Below are 18,609 nucleotides of genomic sequence, written 5' to 3'. Positions count from 1 at the left end.
CAGCAGGCAAGAGGTGCAGGCATCGTTGCCAGCTTGGGTGCACCACGAGATGCAACTGGAAGGATGTAGACTCCAGCATCAGCAGCTCCTGATTATTTTTAAACAGCACACGCGGGCACACAATGCTGTGCTCAGCACAAATTTTGTCTGTGCTCAAAAATATGGAAGAACAAAGACTATACCTGGCTCTTAAGGAGGAGAATGATGGTTTGTTTAACATGTTTTAAGCTCACTTCAATCCTTTAAGGACACTCTATTGTTTTGTACATTTCATTGCTCAGCACTATCTTTAATTGTGGATATAGGACTGCAAACTGACAAAACAGCGTGCAAGTTATCTAGCAAAACACAGCCATGTAGCTTCAGCATAAAGAAATATTACTTCGGAAATTGCAGTTAGATTAATAGGCTTCTGGAAGACTTAACTATTGAAAGAATTATCCCTTCATTAGAAAACCATTTTGTTTGGTATTACTGGAAACGTTCACTAAGTCACTAGACACTGTTCTTGCCATGAGGAAGATGGAGAGTGATGAAAATACTTAATAATAAACGTGCATGTCTGATACAAGGATACAAACAGTCATTGCTTAAATTGTTTAGAAGTAGGATACATCTCCAGCAAACCACAAGCTAACTAATCAATAATATGTTGTTACCAAATGTCCCGAAATTATAAAAACTAAATGAATTCTGTGGAAAATCATTTTCAATCTTCATTCAAAAATAACGCTAATATTTACTTAGGTATTAAATAAACAGAAGCAGAATACTAACCTATTCCTATTGATGTGTCAGTGAGTTAGCTGTTACCGGTACTTGGAACATGAACACTAACAACTCATCAGATCAATGTTCACTAATGTGTGCCTTTTAATCTGCATAGAGAGCAGTCAAACTTCATGTTGAAAATTCATTTATTTCTCTCTACCTCACTTGACACTGATCAGATAATCAATTATAATTTGTTTCAGAATTTGAACTAATACCTACACAACTTGTAGAAATACAAAACTGACAAAGAACACAGAGAAAAAAAGTATTTGTTTGAAAAATAAATGATCTTGTCAGAAACAAGGATTAGGAATAATTGAAGAATCTCCAGAAAGAAGACATTGCCACAGAGAATGTCATCTAATATATTACAGTAAATCACCTGCCAGTCACAAGTACAAAATCAGAAGAGATTGCAGTGTTAGTTATTCAATTCTTAGCTTTATCTTTTCTTAAAAATCTTCTCTTCAGAAAAGACTTTTACCATTTGCCTTTTAAGAACAAACTCTTAAAAATAAAATTTATATCAGTTTGGGTTTGCAATTATCTACAAAAGTCTTGGGAGAGCACTGTGGAAAAGGAACGCCTGCCCGCGTATTCCAGCCAGGAGAGAAGGCAGCAGGGTGACCCAATGTCCAACCTGATGCCTTGTGTGAGTTGTCCTGTGGTGCTGGGCTCAGTGCTCCTGCCTCCACAAATCCCTGCTGACTCACCCTCTAAATGAAACTAGTTAATAGTGATATTTATTCATTTTTGCTTTCCTGGAATAAGAAGAACCCATCTTACTTCAAGGTAAACAGTGCAAAATCTTACTGTTACTAAAACAATGTTACCATGAAAGTTCACACTTTTTAATGGTGGCTTTTTTTTTTTTTTTTTTTTTCTTAATGTGATACATTTCAGAGAGGATTAAATTGAGTTGAAAATTTGTCTCAAGTCAGACTAGATGTTGGTGTCTTACATGCAGGTTTTTAATTTACAGACTCCACAATAAAGTTTCCCCTTAGTTGCTTCTAAAAATATGTCAAGTCTCATGCAAATCATGATCTCCTTTCTTTTCCTTTCTCATTTAAAAGCTCTTGTCTGTCACTCACCGGGTAAATGAAATATTTTTCAAGTGCTGGGAAAAAGGAATCCAAACATTTGGGATTTGTTCATTTTGGCTCAAACTCTTTAAAATAGAAGATGTTTTCAAATTTCTACTGTTTCAGAAGACTGTCTAAAACAATTCAGTACCATAAATCAATGCCTAACTTTACTTAGATCTCAACAACTGTCATCTTAACTGGGATAGACAAAAATATCTTTTCACTTCACAGGAAAGAGAGATTAAATTATAAATAAGATCAAAAAAATTCAAAAACGCCTTCAGTTTCATCTTGCTCCAGCTGCAAGCTTATTGGTTAGGGTTAAATGAACAGTGTGCCTCAGCTTCTGACAAGATTTTGCCCAGTTTCAAAACAGACTGTCTAATTTTCAAGGGATTCATACTTACTGACCTAGTTGACTTGAAGTATTAGCTTGTGATCTAGACATTGACTCTCTTCTTCAAATAAGATAAATGAATGGTCATAAGTGATTAAATGCGAATTTGAATAGCTGTCCATCTGAGGTCTGTGAGCAAACTATGAAAAAAACATTTTATCTTACATATGCCTATGTATATATGACAGTTGGAAATCTGCCACCGAAGCTCCTATTTCTTGCTATTTTAACAGTTTTGAATAGATGGTTATCAGCACCTTCACTAAAGCTACTAAAGTGTAAATTTTTAAAATCTGTAAGTCAGACCCTATAAATCTTAAGATTAGAAGAAAAACCCCACAATTTAAGTTTCCTTTTATTTACTTCCCAGTCTGATGTTCAAACCTCTAATTTTTCTCCTCTGCAACTATGAGAGGTAGGCATTATCTTTTTTTTATGAAAATTGAGATTAAAATAACTCTAAGTAGCTTTGTAAGGAAGAGCATATAACACAAGTTGGCAGTGCTTAATCTTCTTGGCGCTGGCCATACAGAGGCACTCAGAAAAAAACACAGAAGCAGACTGAAAGACAGCAACACATGTTTTTGGTGGTAGTAGGTAAAAAATGGAGAAGGCATTCCTAGTGATATTTGCACGTGTACTTTAGAAACTGTTAGAGATTCTGGCAGACCTTGCATATCTGTTTGGAAAAAGGATAGTGCAGGACACTACCTTTTTTGTAAAATCCTATTTGTTTAACAGATAATATTTTTATGCAAGTTCCTTTATGTTAAAGTTGATTTACAACGCAAGTGAAGGGTGAAAAAGGAGGTTGATTGTCCTTTCCAGAAATGATGAGGTCTCTTTTCTTCCATGAAGAGAAGTTTTCTTAGCTTTCTATCATCCCACCTGCTAACCTGCCTCCCACAGTTAGCGCTCATCAAGAGAGACAGCGGCCAAGTAAAGCAGTGGATGCAGCACGCCCATATTCAGACAAAATTTGGATTCCTGGAAAGTTTAGGATCCTCTCCATGCTAAAGAATCCTTAATTTCTGCTACAAGTTAATTAGAAACTAACAGACCCGTAAAACAATTAAACAGAGATTTTTGGTTTATTTTTTTCTGAGCAGCACTCACCTGCACACTTGGTTCTGGTGATGAGCGGTGGTCCTGGCTGCCCGGTGCCACCTTCACCTGGTCTGGTAAGCAACACCCGAATCTCATATTCAGTGTCCGGATCCAAGTGCCAGAGTTTGTAGGTTGGGGCATTGACGGCATGGGTTTCAGTCCAGGTCCCAGATGTCATTCGATATTCCACTTCTTTCAGAATAATGGGTCCATCACCAATAATTGAATTTGCATTGAGCTGAATTAGCAAATAAGTTGGTCCAACGCCCAGCAACTGTGGAGGTGCTATTGGTCGAGGAGGCTCTGTGTGGGAGACAATTAAAAAAAAAAAAAAAAAAATCAGCGATGAAACATTAAGAGGAGGTCTCCTTCCACTGAAAAGCTTCCGGGTCTTGGTCTGCAAAGATTTAAAAGCTGAAAGCAAAATCAAGCCAACATCAAGTGAAGAAGAGCTGAAGAGGATTTCAGCTCTTAGAGGCTAGTGGCACACCACCAGTATCTGACCAACATTATGTTTTCCAGTTAGAAGTCTCAGATTATTCATATTGTTTCCTACAGCAATAATTTGAGTTTTTTAAAAAATAACTGCTATTCTTTTATTAGCAGAAACCACATGCATACTTCCGTTAAAGAAACGGTTATAATACATACACTAACTCACCATCACTGCAATTTATCTAAAGTCTGCCAGATGCAGTTATGGTGAAAGATACAACTACCTATTACTGGCTTTCAGAATGTTCAGAGCTGAGCAAAACTGCAACCACGTTATTTCATTATTTTACTCCAAGATAACTTATTGCTGATTTAGGAATTCAAACAATAAAACGTACACTGGCTTTTGTTTTCCTCTCATTGAAGCACTTTCCACCCCAAAATTTAGACAGCTGCTATGTGAGAAGATAGCAACAGACCAAATGGAGAGTGAAATCTCCCTTACCCTGAGAAATGTATACGTAAAGTAGGACATTGCCTAAGAATGATTTAAAAAAAAAAACAGTCACCCGCAACATCTATTTCTCTATTAAAATGAATCCACTGATAAACATGGAAGGTTCATCTTCATCCAGATGGCTCATATTTTAACTAATTTGTTTCAGTTAATTAGGCAACAATACTGAATTTAATGCACACAGGGGTTTCACACAGCAGCGACGCAGAAGCAACTCTGAGCAGGTAAAGGATCTCATGGCCGTATATTAGAAAAAAGAGCCCCAGATCCAAAGTTTTGGACCAAAGTTAAGACCTTTTCCTAGGTCTTGGCCCTTCTCACTATCATTGTCCCTCACCTCTCCAAACAAGAGAGGTTAATGTGGAAGTATTGCATATATTCTGCCTCCCAGGAACAACCTTACCAATGTCACTTAGAGAGCATGTGAAGAGTGATGATTGAGAAGAACTTGCAGAAGGTCTCCAAGCCTTCCTTTTCCATCCCACCCTCACTGTATGGTGAAGGTCAAGCTGGAACTCCCAAGTTCTCTAGGTCCAGTACTGAAGATTTCCTTCAAGACATGACAGTGTATTTACTAACTCTGCAATTAACTGGCTTCACCACATTTTGCCACATTTTGGAGACAGGGAACCTGTGAATACACTATAATGGTCACAAGCAGAGATCCTTTTATCCTCTCAGAGTGAAAAGGTGCATCTTCCAAGGTATCTAAATTCCAGCTTCAGGATATACAAAACCCTAGTAAGTATCACAATTAATTATTTATATGTTTTACTCTGTTTTGGCAAGAAGAGTGCATATGAACTAATTCAAATCCCTAACTGCATCAAGGCTCAGAAATGCAACTGGGCTTAATGAGGGCAGTTTATTTGCTGTGAAACTAACACATTAAATGTCAAACTAATGAATTCTAAGGTCAGAGTATATTACAGTAGAAAACATAAATGTTGATGAGCATGAAACACTACCAGCTCCAAGTTATAAACCTCTAAAACATAAAGCTATGCTTAGAAGTATATATTTTGATTAAGAGCATGATTATTACAAATAAAACCTCATATTAATGAAACTAATATACCATTGCATATTAAATTTTTATGTTAAGAGGTAAAGTGTATTCTTATATTAGCATATGCATTTTGTTTTTAAGCTCTTGAGGACAAGGAGACTTATTTATAAAGTCTCTCCCTGTTCCAATAAATTATGCATGAACTTTAATCAGTTAGCAAATGAACAAGTAATTGTTCTGCAGCATTATTAATATTCTTCATAATACAATATACTATCAGAACCAGAGGTGTGGTGCAACCAGAAATCCCAAAAGTACACTAAGTATCAACTGAAGCATGCAATCCCAATATAGTAGATAAACTTTTCTGATGTTACCCAATTAACTTTCTATTAATTGTTCTCATTTGTTATTCTATAACCAGATCCATCAAACGTTTCCCAATTATAATTTCAAATTATATAATTTCCTTTCTAATATACAGTAACCTGAAACTTTTATGGCTTAGAAAATTATCATTAACAACTAAAAGAATGAACAAAGCTATTATTAACATTTTGGTTACCATTTCCAAAGCAACCATCACATATATACAATGTTACTCTATTCATGGGATTTTAAATACAACACACATCCTCGCATCCAAGTAATGTTGCAGGCTTTTCACTCAAACAATTTAGGTCCATCTAGGAATATACAACACAGTTTCAGAGTGTCTTAAGAAGACATCCTGTCAAAAATGAAAAATCTTTTATATGAGGAATGAAAGAAAAAGAAAAAAAAAGAAGAGATGCATGAGAGAGAACCCCAAGAAAAATCACACTCTCAGAACTTTGGTCTGGTTTCCAAACAACCTACAATCTTAGCTTCAGCCATAACAAGTGAAAAGTTTGGATCACTCGTAATGTTGCAGGAATCTAAGAACTAACAGCTCACCACTGTGCCAGAGTCTGCCCTGCCTTGCTCTAAGCTGGCAGGCAACAGATGGCCACATGGAAAATGCATTTGGTGGCTTTCAGCCACCCATCCTGGCAGCAAGTTCAGGCATCCTGGTGGGCTCTCTCTGCCCTGGCCAAGGCAATCAAACCAGAGAATAAGACTCTTTATTTCTGTCAAAAAAAAAAAAACACACAACTCTTCCAGTTATTTTGAGCAGACTTTCAAGTTATCTTGACATGTAAGGCACAGAGAATTTCTTATAAGCAGTTTCCACTAAATACAGTTCTGCTTTTTCTGGCCATAAACTTTCTCTGAGCAGTTTTAAAGTTTCTAAACAACCTTATCCAAAACCACAATTTAACCCATGGATGACTTATTAACTTACAGAATCATAGAATCACCAAGGCTGGAAAAGACCTCCAAGATGACCCAGTCCATCCATCTACCTATGACCAATACTGCCCACTAATCATAACTCTGAAGTCCTGCCCAGGCTCACTGCCCCTTCAGCCCCTAAAATATGGTGTATTACAGGGGTAAGAAAACTCCTGCAGTTCTCCCAGCTGTGTGCAGGTGTCAGAACTCATATAGAGATGGGAAGTGATGGGACAGAAAGCAGCATCCAACTGCCATAACGAAGTGCCAGGTCCTCTGGTCACAACAACCCCAGGCAACACTATGGGCTTGGGGGCAAAGTGGCTGGAAGACTGTGTGAAAGAAATGGACCTGAGAGTGTTGATCAACACTTGGCTAACCATGAGCCAGCAGTGTGCCCAGGTGGCCAAAGAAGGCCAATGGCATCCTGGCTTGTATCACAAATAGTGTAGCCAGCAGAGCTAGGAAGGTGATCGTCCCTCTCAGCTCTGATGAGGCTACACTTTGAGTACTGTGTTCAGTTTGGGGCCCCTCACTACAAGAAAGACATTGAGAGTCTGGAGCATGTTCAGAGAAGGGTAACAAAGATGGTGAGGTGTCAGTAGAATCACTGTTTCAATATGTATTTAAAAGGCAAATGCTGAATAGTTTAACAATGACCCCAACCAGCGTGTTTCATTTCTCCCTTTGCTAAACCCCAACTTCAGAATCCCTTTTCCAGTGTGACCAGTTTAACTACAGTCTTACTTAATGACAATATTTTTAGCCACTGCTTAAAGGGAGTAAAAATGGTGAAATCCCTTTCACAATGTCTGCCCCCTAACATCTCTGAAAGACTATAAAGAAAGAACACTTGTGCATCTACAACATGTGAAAGAAATGAAAGGATTTATATGCACAGCATTTTGCAGTATTTGGACAGTTCTGGTTTTGACATGAAATGCCCACAGCGAAGTTAATCAGAAATTAAGACTGACATTTCATCAGTACGAAGTTCCCATTCTGCTGAGCTACTAGCAGTACATTATGCTCACATCAGTATGTATGACATTATATATTAAGCGTACTGTGATATTTAGGCACCAATGACTAGAATGAGCATGCAGCATCAACTCCAGCTTTAAGTCCTCCTACAGTTAAACAGTTGTGTCATATTCTTAATAAAAAAAAAAAAAAAGTATGCAAGTAATTACATAATTATTGACAGAAAAAATAACCCCCAAAATCACTAGTGTTGTTAGTGTATTAACCAATATACAAATAACATGTGCATACTACTTTGTTTAATATTATTTACCCAGTGTAGGGAACAATAGCCTTACTAACTAGCCTTTCAAGACCAAATATCTCCTAAATTGAAATCAAAGGGAGTTTCATTAGCATTTGAGTTAGAATATATACTGTTAATAATCAGTTCACAGCAGGAAAAAAAAAAAAAAAAAAAAAAAAAGAGTCCAAGCAAAATCCTACTGTTATTTCACTTTAGGAAAAAAAAAAAAAAGAAAAAAAAAGAAAAAAAAACTGCACTGGATGCATGTTTGATAAAATGTTTTTTATTTATATGAGGTTATGCTTCAGTCACAGGAGACCGTTTCCTTATTCATAGCAGCAGGTTTTGGAGATAGGCTGAGAATCATGCAGCCCATTCATGTTGCTGATTTTGTTACTGCAACTCTACATCCCCTTCACCCCCACACATGAATATCCTGCAAGCTTCCCTTGCTCATGTTGGATCTCACATTAGATACTAGGAAGAATTTCTTCTCAGAGTGGCTGGGCATTGAGAAAGGCTGCCCAGGGAGGTGGTGTAGTCACCATCCCTAGAGGTGATGAAGGAAAGTATAATTGTGGTACTAATGGACATGATTTAGTGGGTAGAATTGGTGATAAGTGGATGGTTGGTCTAGATGATCTCTGAAGTCTTTTCCAACCTGATTCTATCATTCTATGTGATGAGTGTGCCTATGCTCTGATGACGGCATGTCCAGTCTTCTTTGACAAATACCTTACACAAAGCTATGCAGTTTCAAGACTACGGATATCAACACTTAACCCAATACATAACAGGGATTATAAACATAAAAAGCTTGATTTTTACTGTTAGAACAAACCATTCTTTTACCATTCATCATCTCTCCTGAAATTAAAATCAGTATATCTTAGTATATAATAAACTGCCAAGAACCAAAATTTCTTTCAAAATTTGTCACAATTCAGAGAAATTAACAAATAAATCAAATTCAGAAAACCTACAGAAATACAGTTAAAACTGAACTCACAAGGGAGTACAGTGGAGATACTTCCACAAATGACTCCAGAGTAACTCAGCTACTACCTATATCAAACACTTCTGACCGTCTTCTAGGGGAATTTCTCACAAAGCTAGTTGAATATGGATGCATACTTTTGGAAGTACACCAATTATTATTATTTTTTGTACTGGTTCAGTTTTTTACTTATACTGACTACATATATTCAGAACATGACACTGTACACAAACTCCAAGAGACCCAGGGACCCCAAGGAGCACAGTCCAAGTCACTCCAAGGTTTCCTAAAAGAGGCAGAACTTGGGCCCAGTGGAGATCCCTGCCTGGCAGGAGCCATTCTTTGCAACAGCTCTGGGTGCTGCAACAAAGCTGGACCAGGAGACCCAGAACCAGTCAAGAGAGTGTGGAAACAGGCTGCCATCTCCCTACAATGGCAACACTGTTCTGATACTCTTCCTGTACTGAAAACTTACACATGGTTTTAGGATTTGAACATTTTAAATAATACTGGAAAAATGAAGTGCCAGGAACATTTGTTTAAACTTTGGAGAAAATGTATGATTTAGCAGAAAGCATTAAGGCAGTCAAATGTTTGCAGGGAAATAAAATTATCCATCTTAAAAGCTGGTTAATCTAACAGGAAAAAAAAAAAAAAAAAAACAGCAAAGAAAAATCAACAATACAGCCTTTTAACAGTAAGCAGTAACAGAACACTTAAATTCAAATATGGTATTAAACCCTAAATTTAACAGTGAGAATAGCAACCCATAACTAGTAATAATAACCAGTAATATTGTAGGAAATGCTGCAGTCTATAAGTGTTTTCAGTGGAGGCTGGATGCCTTCTAATAAAGCACATGCTAGAAGAAAAAACAGAAGACAATAACAATACATAAGGCTCCAAAGACATGCAATTGAATGAAATTATGTGCTTGTTAAGGAGTCACAAAACAAGCTACGAGAAAAAAAGAAACAACCATGGAAAATCTCTGCAATGTTTCATTGCATTTCTTTTTATAAAAATCATTCTATGTTTGGCATATATTTATTTAATATGAAAGAGAAATATTTTCATTCAACTTTCCAAAATGGTTAGGAAGTACAGCTCTGCTAAAAAAAATGTCAGAATGTAAGAAAAAATTATTTTGTACTTACACTTAGCTGTAAGTAGTTAGGTCCTTACTGGTATTGTTATCTCACACAGAAGACACAAAAAGGCTCAAAAACCTACCTAAGAGTGAGACTGCCCAGCACAATGAGGACAGCTCATTAATGGAAGCTAAGTACTCTAGTGAGCTGAGATATGACATGTCTGAAAAATGTCAGAATAACTGAGCAGGTGCACAATTAAGTCTTCAGCTGCTCTAGTGCTCTTCCTGGATTTTGGAGGAGTTGAAGTGAAAGGCAGCTGTCACACTTTCTTTCCCTCAGGGGCTATGTTTCTGGCTTAAACTGTAAATCAGGTGCCCTGGGCAGTGCACCCTGCCACTGCCCGGCCTGTGCTTTGGTCCTGCCTCATCCCAAAGGATGCCCAGCTACAGTGGCACCAGCTTCCACCACAGCCATATTGCCTCACCTTTCCAGGCACACAGGCAGCTCTAGAAGCAAGAGGTCAGCTGCAAGTGAGAGGTAGGCAGCACACTGTACAGGCTGCAGGTGCAACCACCTCAAACTATCAGAATAACACATTCAGGTGTTATTTTGCCTTTGCAACTGCGTTTTTCCAGTGGTCATAAACTTCCTTCTATATCAAGGTTAGCTAATTTTATCAGCCGGTTTTTCTTCTTCTACTACTTTTTTTTTTTTTTTTCCTTTGCATTTTTCTCCTCCCTTATCAAATAGTTTCTATTGCATAATCTTGGTGTTCTGCAGACAACTTGGAGAAAGCAGTTACGGTGGGTTCCTGCTGTTTATGCAGGTTAGCAACATCTCTCGCAAAGCACACTGAAGAAGAGCCAGAAAAAAAAAACCTTGATGGCAGATAAGGGGCTTTAACATACTGCAACAACAGCAATACAATAAAATTTTGTAGAAATGTTTAGATTCTTACAGAGAAGTATCCCAAACATCCACGTCCCCCTTTACATTTTTCTGAAAAATAATCAAAAGCTCATTCAAAGTTCGCTGCTGTCATGAATGTAGAATCGTAGAATGGCTTGGGTTGGAAGGGACCTCAAGCATCATCAAGCTCCAACTCCCTGCCACAGGTAGGGTTGCCAGCTGCTAGATCAAGTACTAGGTAACATTGCCTGGGGCCCCATCTAACCTAACAGTTAACTATCCTGTGACTGTAAGTGTTGCTAACAATGTGAAGACAAATAGTTTACAATTCTGCAAGAAAGGCCTTTTTTCAGTTTTTTTTTTCTGAATGATACTTACATAGATGCAATGTCTATGACTCCAGAAATATTCCCTATGTAACTTTAAAACTCAATTTATCACAACTGTTCAGTACCTAGCACCTGTTGCTTGCCCCAAGGTTGATACACAATAGCTAAAGAAAGTTGGTATTTAATTAAAAGTTATTTGTCAGGAACAAAAGAACTCATTCTAAGCAATAGCTTAGTGACAAGGCTGTATCAAGTGATTTATCCAACTCACCTATGAGAGTCTTGTATGACCATTTTAATTGTATCTTATTACTTGGAGTAGAAAAACTGAGAAGAATCCATTCTAAACAAACATTCAAAATAAATATCTATAACACTGTAGGTTTTGGCTGTTACATAAAGAATCAGTCAGAAAGAAACAACCACAAACAGAAAACTAAGTAGCAAGCTCTAGGTTAGTGAGGATATTGACATATTTCACTGCAACATCATTTCTAATTTTGAGTCTGCAAATGGGGATACTACGTCATGTGTTTGCCTCAAACTGCTGATTTATCTTTGAGCACCTGCCTAATATATCATGTTTATGTATTAAGTACCACAAAGTCTGCAACTTCATATGGCTGAAATGTATTTAATGCAGCAGTTACTGACCACCTGAAGTGCTGAAACAAGAATTATTTCAACAGTGAAAACTGCTAACTTCTGCATAGTGATTTCATATCCCATGCATCACTGTGCCATTTTATTCACCTTGATTTGAAACACCACTGCATTCATTTTATTATCCTCCTTTAAATAAAAGGAACAGTTGCAGCTTTAGCACTGTCAGCAGAAACTGTAAACAAGGTTAAGTCATGCTCAGCTTACACATAAAAAAAGTCCTTCTAAAAACTGGAGCATGTCATCCCTCTACACAACTTTTGTACAGAACACGTGCCTATTTATTGAAGGACAGTAGGCTATGATACTCTAGGAATCAATTAGAACAGTGTGACATATTTTGTCAAAGAGACTGCATTGCACTGAAGATATTCATAAAATACACTGCAAGAAAAATGAATACATGTAAGAAAAAAAAAAAAAAAGTAGTGCCTGCAAGAAGACATTAGAATCTAAAATAAGTAAATAAATAATTCACTCTGTAAGTCAGCTATAGCAAATCTCTGATCACATATCCACAAGTACCACTAATTCCCTTGAGATCTCAGCATTGTCATTATTGTTGGAAAGAAATATTTTATCTACTTCATTGTCAAGAACCAGGAGGTTAAGAACAAAATTGAAGAACTTCTTCAAAAATTGGTACCTCCCAAGCAAGAACTGTTTTCAGCTCTAGAAAGCTTTAGAACAGGATATTTGTCAATACTGCATTCTGCATGCACAATCACGTGCTGTGAACAAAGTGGAGCATTTCAGTCAAATTCAGTGGTAAAACAAAAACAAACAAACAAAAACCCCACAACAACACAAAAACCAACAAACTATCAGGGAGTTGCAACTTAATAGCTCTATGCTTTTAGCAAATCTAAAATAATAATAAAAAAAAAGCCACCACCTAGAATTCCTGGAACTCAGTGAAAGCTATCCACTCAACAGCATGAGATTAATGCTCACTAATAGAAATCACCCACATGCAGCCTAGCTGTACTTCTGATATGAGGCAGCACTTCCCTTTCTAATGGTGAGCACTCTGGGCACAGCTGGTGACACAAATCAACCCCCAAGGACATGCCCTGCCCTAATCACTCACTCATCCTTCATAGTGCATGTTTGCTTGCCATTAAAGAGTCCAGTGCATTTCACTTTGGAAGATACATTACATCTGGGCAGAGCTAATCCAAATTTTTATCAGCTTTCCTGTGTGCCTTTTAAATGACAGAGAAAAACATTTCACATGTTGGAGTAACACGACGGTCAGGCAGAATTCAAAACTGTATCATGGCCTTTAAGTGTAATGAGCTGTATACATCATTGCACCAGAAGTAAACTGAAATACAAAAAGCCTGCAGTTGAGAGGAATAGCTGACATGGGTGAGGCTTCCAAGCATTTATAGTTTTATTTAATAGTGATTACAGAACCTTCAATCACATAAAAGATGAGCCATGCACTTCTGATCTTTCTAATCCTCTCCATCTTCTGTAATAGAACAGCTCACCTGGCACCTGAAATACCAGGAGTATCCTTAGAATTGTTCAGTGCCACTTTGTTCAGGATTTATATATGGCATTGAACTGCCTGCAGGCACCTGACCCCACATGCCTAGCAACACTTTGAGGCCACCCACACAGCCCCATTTCCTACATCACTGTCTTTAAATCTTTCTACTGCTGGCTATTTCACCCACCAAATGCGCTTTGTGGAACAATTTTATCATAAGCATTAACTCCAACTTGGACCTTGACATGTGGAGATAGGAGGAGGAAGTAAGAAAAGCAGCACATTAACCATAATATGAAAGCAAGGTACACTAAGACCCTTAAAAGTGTTCAGGTGACAAAGATGAACTTGAGAACTGCCACTTCAGACTAGTAGGGCACCTATATCTACAAAACGAGATAAACAGCATCTCCCTTCTCCAAAGTTCTTCCTCAGGGATCCCATTTCTTAGGCCTTAAAAGCTTTACGACAGCACTTCTGTACTATCATCAAAGTGAAAATTAATAGAGTTTAGTATATGGGATACACATTAATGACCTAGAGACTTTCTGTGCTCAGACTATTCAAGTCAAAAGAAAAAAAAAGAGCCCATCAGTTCTGAAAAAAACATTTTTTAAGGACTGTATCCTTGCTCAAATTCCTCTACTTCTATTCATAACTTTTTCCAAGACACATTTAGATGTTCCCACCACAATGTATTCACATTTCTTATTCCAGCATGTCCAAATATTTATCACCAAAAATGCCAGAAGGCATCAGAATGACAGAGAAGGGAGATAGTAATAGGAGGCACTGAGACCCCTACCTCAATCTTTGAAACAAGCCAGTAGAAACCAAAGGTGAGCCTTATGTAGATGCAAATTGCATACTATTTGAAGCCTACAAGAAAGGGCAACCATACTCCTCTGCTTCCCACCACCAGCATCACTTGCAGTGCCATTCACCTATTTTACAGCAGTTTACATTTAAAGCTGATATTCTGTGGGCAGGGAGGGTACAGAGAGATATCCTGCCTTTTTAAGTCCCTGCAGAAGCTTCCAGTGGATCCACACAAGAGCCAGACAGCAAAGAAGCAGCAGCTGCAGCACAAGTCCAGGTGCTTGGAAGGGAGGAAAAGGACAGTGCAGATATAGACCACATTTTCAGCAGGTGCTAGCCATTAGATCTGCTCTGCTTAATCATGAAAGCCTCCTTCAGAAAGGGGGGAAGGGACAGGCAAACGGAACCATCCTTTCTGCAGTACTTAGACAGATGGGAAGAAATACCTACAAAACAAAGGGTATAGATAAGAACACAGCTGCACATATCCCCTTTGCCAAATGAATTTTGACTGTGATTAAAAGCTTGGAAGAGATTCCTAGAGAAACAGAACAGAATTAAAATCCTTGCCGTTTCTGCATGCTAACAAGAAACACATTGTGATATATGTTTCATTAAAGGAATGAAAGTAGTGTACTGATTTATTAAGAGTTTTGATAATGTGGTGTTGTAAAGAAGGAAGAATTAAGTTTGTGATAAAACTCTTATTTAGAATTAAGAGAAAGAGGTGAGCATCCTACTTATTTCATGAGAACAACTTCACTCCTGAGAGGTTAAGCAAGGCTGTGGGATCTTTTCTTGCTGATGCAACAAAAACAGTGAATATTTGCCTTTGTAAAAGAAAGTAACATACTAGATTAACCAAAATAGCAGTCTTTTGACCTGGAAAGTATTTAGATTGGTTGTACTGGGGCATTTTCATAATCTACTTTTCAGACTGTGCTGTTCCAGCAATGAAGTTTGAAAAAGTATATACTGCCACGTGTGCCAGTGTTCCTGTGAAGAGGACATCCTTCTAATTAAACTGATACTCATTGAGCAGAACACCAAATTCACTCCAAGAAAGCACAAGCTTTAAAGTGAGCATGTGCATTAGATGATTTGGATTATGAAGACATGTTTAAAGTATTGCCTTTTCAAAGCTTTCCTTGGTTGAAAAAATCTTGTTTATCTTCATCTTGCTGCAACAACAATGCAGATAAGCAATATAGCAAAACATTAACAACCGTTTACTCTGGAAGAACAACTCTTTGAGAATATAGTAACAGAATCTATATTTTGCACCTTATTTGTATGGACTAATAGTTGGGAAAAAAAATGACTAGAAAATCACTATACACCTTCCTTCTTTTTGTGAAATAATTCACTCAATCTCAGCATAATTGGACACTGAATAAGAGTCAGCTCAAATGCCTGTAAATCTACAACACAACTAATTCATAATACTAGATGTACATTCATAAACAACTAAGAGATGCCTGTACCTTAAGATATGATTTGCAAACAACTTATGTGCATATACACACACATTGCTTATATTTTATATCTAACTGTCACAAAAGATTATAGAGAAACTGAACAAAAGTAGCTGTGAAGTTGCACTTAACAATTTGCAAGATTTTGTAAGATTTAATGGAGAAGGGAGAGCATTTCATTTCTGTAACAAAATTATAATACAGTTAGATAATAATATGAGATCCCAAATGCCCAGGTAATAGCTGTTTACATGAAGGTCTTAGGAAAAAACTATGCCTGTTTTTGTCACCTCCTTGTAGCATTTCATATAAAGTTGGAGATGCTTTAGGAATAAAAATGTTGCAGAACATCACATCATGGCTCCACTACAGCACTGCCATGCCACTGCACTCATACCTCAGCAAGACTGCCTTCCAACAGCACTGCATGGGAAGTGGTTTTAAATACCATCTAGACACCTCTTAAATGAGAGGTGTAACCTTTAGCATAAGAGTCTGCAGAACTACTTCCTCTGAACAAATGAGTAACATGACAGCAGAGCATGGAGTAAGCTTGGCCCTGGAGTTCAGACAAACTCAATAATAAAGAGAAGAGTCACAGAATCACAGAATCATAGGGGTTGGAAGGGACCTCCAGAGATCATTGAGTCCAACCCCCATACCAAAGCAGGTTCCCTACACCAGGTCGCACAAGTACCTACTTGTCCAGGCAGGTCTTGAATGTCTCCAGAGAAGGAGACTCCACAACCTCCCTGGGCAGCCTGTTCCAGTGCTCCGTCACCCTCACTGTAAAGAAGTTCTTGCGCACATTTGTGCAGATCTTCCTATGCTGCAGTTTCTGGCTGTTTCCCCTTGTCCTGTCTCCACACACTGCTGAAAAGAGTCTGGCCTCGCCACTCTGCCCCCCACACCTTAGATATTTATAGACCTGGATCAGGTCCCCTCTCAGTCTTCTCTTCTCAAGGCTAAACAGATCCAGTTCACTCAGCCTTTCTTCATAGGGGAGATGCTCCAGGCCCTTCACCATCTTTGTGGCCCTTCACTGGACTCTTTCTAAGAGATCCCTGTCTTTTTCATATTGGGGAGCCCAGAACTGAACACAGTACTCCAGATGGGGCAGAGTAGAGGGAGAGGATCACCTCCATCGACCTGCTGGCCACGCTCTTTTTAATGCACCCCAGAATGCCATTGGCCTTTTTGGCCACAAGGGCACACTGCTGGCTCATGGCCAACTTGTTGTCCACCAGGACACCCAGGTCCCTCTCTGCAGAGCTCCTCTCCATAAGGTCATCCCCCAACCTGTACCGGTGCATGCAATTATTCCTCCCTAGATGCAAGACTCTACACTTGCTTTTGTTAAACCTCATCTGGTTTCTTACTGCCCAGCTCTCCAGCCTGTCCAGGTCTCGCTGAATGGCAACACAGGTTTCAGGCATGTGATCCTCCCAACTTCGTATCATCAGCAAACTTGCTAAGGGTGGCCACTATCCCCTCATCAAGATCATTGATGAAGATGCTGAACAAGACCGGACCCACCACCAACCTCTGAGGAACACCGCTGGTTACAGGTCTCCAACCAGACTCTACACCGCCAATGACGACCCTCTGTGCTCTGCCAGCCAGCCAGTTCTCAACCCACCTCACTGTCCACTCATCTATCCCACACTTCCCCAGCTTTGTTATAAGGATGTTGTGGGAGACAGTATCAAAGGCCTTGATGAAATCAAGGTAGACTACATCCACTGACCTCCCCCCATCCCCTTAGCCAGTGACAACATCGTGGAAGGCTACCAGGTTGGTCAAGCATGACCTCCCCCTGGTGAACCCATGCTGACTGATCCTGATAACCTTTTCTTCCAGTTGTCTGGAGATGGCTGGCATCCAGCACAAGCTGTTCCATTACCTTTCCAGGGACAGAGGTGAGGCTGACTGGCCTGTAATTACCTGGATCGCTAGTCTTAGCCTAGCAGCCCCATTTCCAAACAGCTCTGCAAATAACCTAAAGTTACCCCTTCCCGACTAGACAAAGCAGAACATACTGAGGAACTCATCACTGCTGAAAGGAATCAGATGCTGAGAGCATCTCAAGGGTACCACAATGTATCATTATGCAGATTGTTCTCCCTAGAAGTCCTCTTCTGGCCATTTCTTGAGAAGGAAATCCAATTTACTTGGGTCCTTAGATGGACCCATTAAGACTATGCCTTGTTGTGTTCCCACGTTCTGTTATTTAAATTCGTTTAAATCCAGAGTTTGTCAGGACAGAATTTTGATATTGAATGACTAAACTGAAGAGAAGGTTATAAAATACAGGGAGAGAAAACAATCTTTTCTATATGCTGCTCTAATTCACACAACAGAGTATGAATCACAGCTTTAACACCTGAAATAAAATATACCTAATGGTCTAATCAAAAGAAATTCTGCTATCATATTTTTATCACTCCACATTATCTTATTTTAAAGGTAAACCTGAGAAACCTAACAGCTTCTTCTTCTTCTGTCACATCTTTTAATTCTTGAATATGACGCTAATCAACATACCTTCATTCAGCCTGAGCCAGCACATCAAAAGTTCAGTAACTGGGCTGCTGTATTCAAATACAAACAAAATCAACCACACTACAAAAATAATGGGGAGGAAAAAATTTACTAGAGCAGAAATTGGATGGTATAGTTTTCCCCTTCAAACAAAACATCTGCTGTTAATAATGTAGTTTGTAATAATATACACTATTAGGGAGATTGCTACCTTCAAAGATTGCATAACTAAACTATATTATTTATTAAATTCAGATTGCCTGTGCATATAGACATTTTGTCTAAGATTGCATACAGTTGGTTCTGCATGTTGAACCAAGCTGCTAAGAACACATTATAGTAGTACTTGGAGACAAAAACAAATCGGATACCA

The 18,609-nt window shown here is 38.5% G+C and overlaps 1 protein-coding gene across 1 annotated transcript in view; it reads right to left on the bottom strand.

Annotated features, from left to right (window-relative positions):
- Positions 1 to 18,609, bottom strand: part of PTPRK (protein tyrosine phosphatase receptor type K) — a 395,041-nt gene that overhangs the window by 162,188 nt on the left and 214,244 nt on the right. The window contains exon 9 of the mRNA XM_090136137.1: positions 3,376 to 3,669. Within this exon, the coding sequence (XP_089992263.1) occupies positions 3,376 to 3,669 (294 nt within the window). The remainder of the gene's footprint in view (positions 1 to 3,375; positions 3,670 to 18,609) is intronic.

Source organism: Phasianus colchicus, chromosome 2 (genome assembly GCF_987193195.1).
Source record: "Phasianus colchicus chromosome 2, bPhaCol1.hap1.1, whole genome shotgun sequence".
NCBI lineage: Eukaryota > Metazoa > Chordata > Aves > Galliformes > Phasianidae > Phasianus > Phasianus colchicus.
The sequence above is the reverse complement of the archived record's forward strand: the minus strand, read 5'-3'. Positions and strand labels throughout refer to the sequence as shown.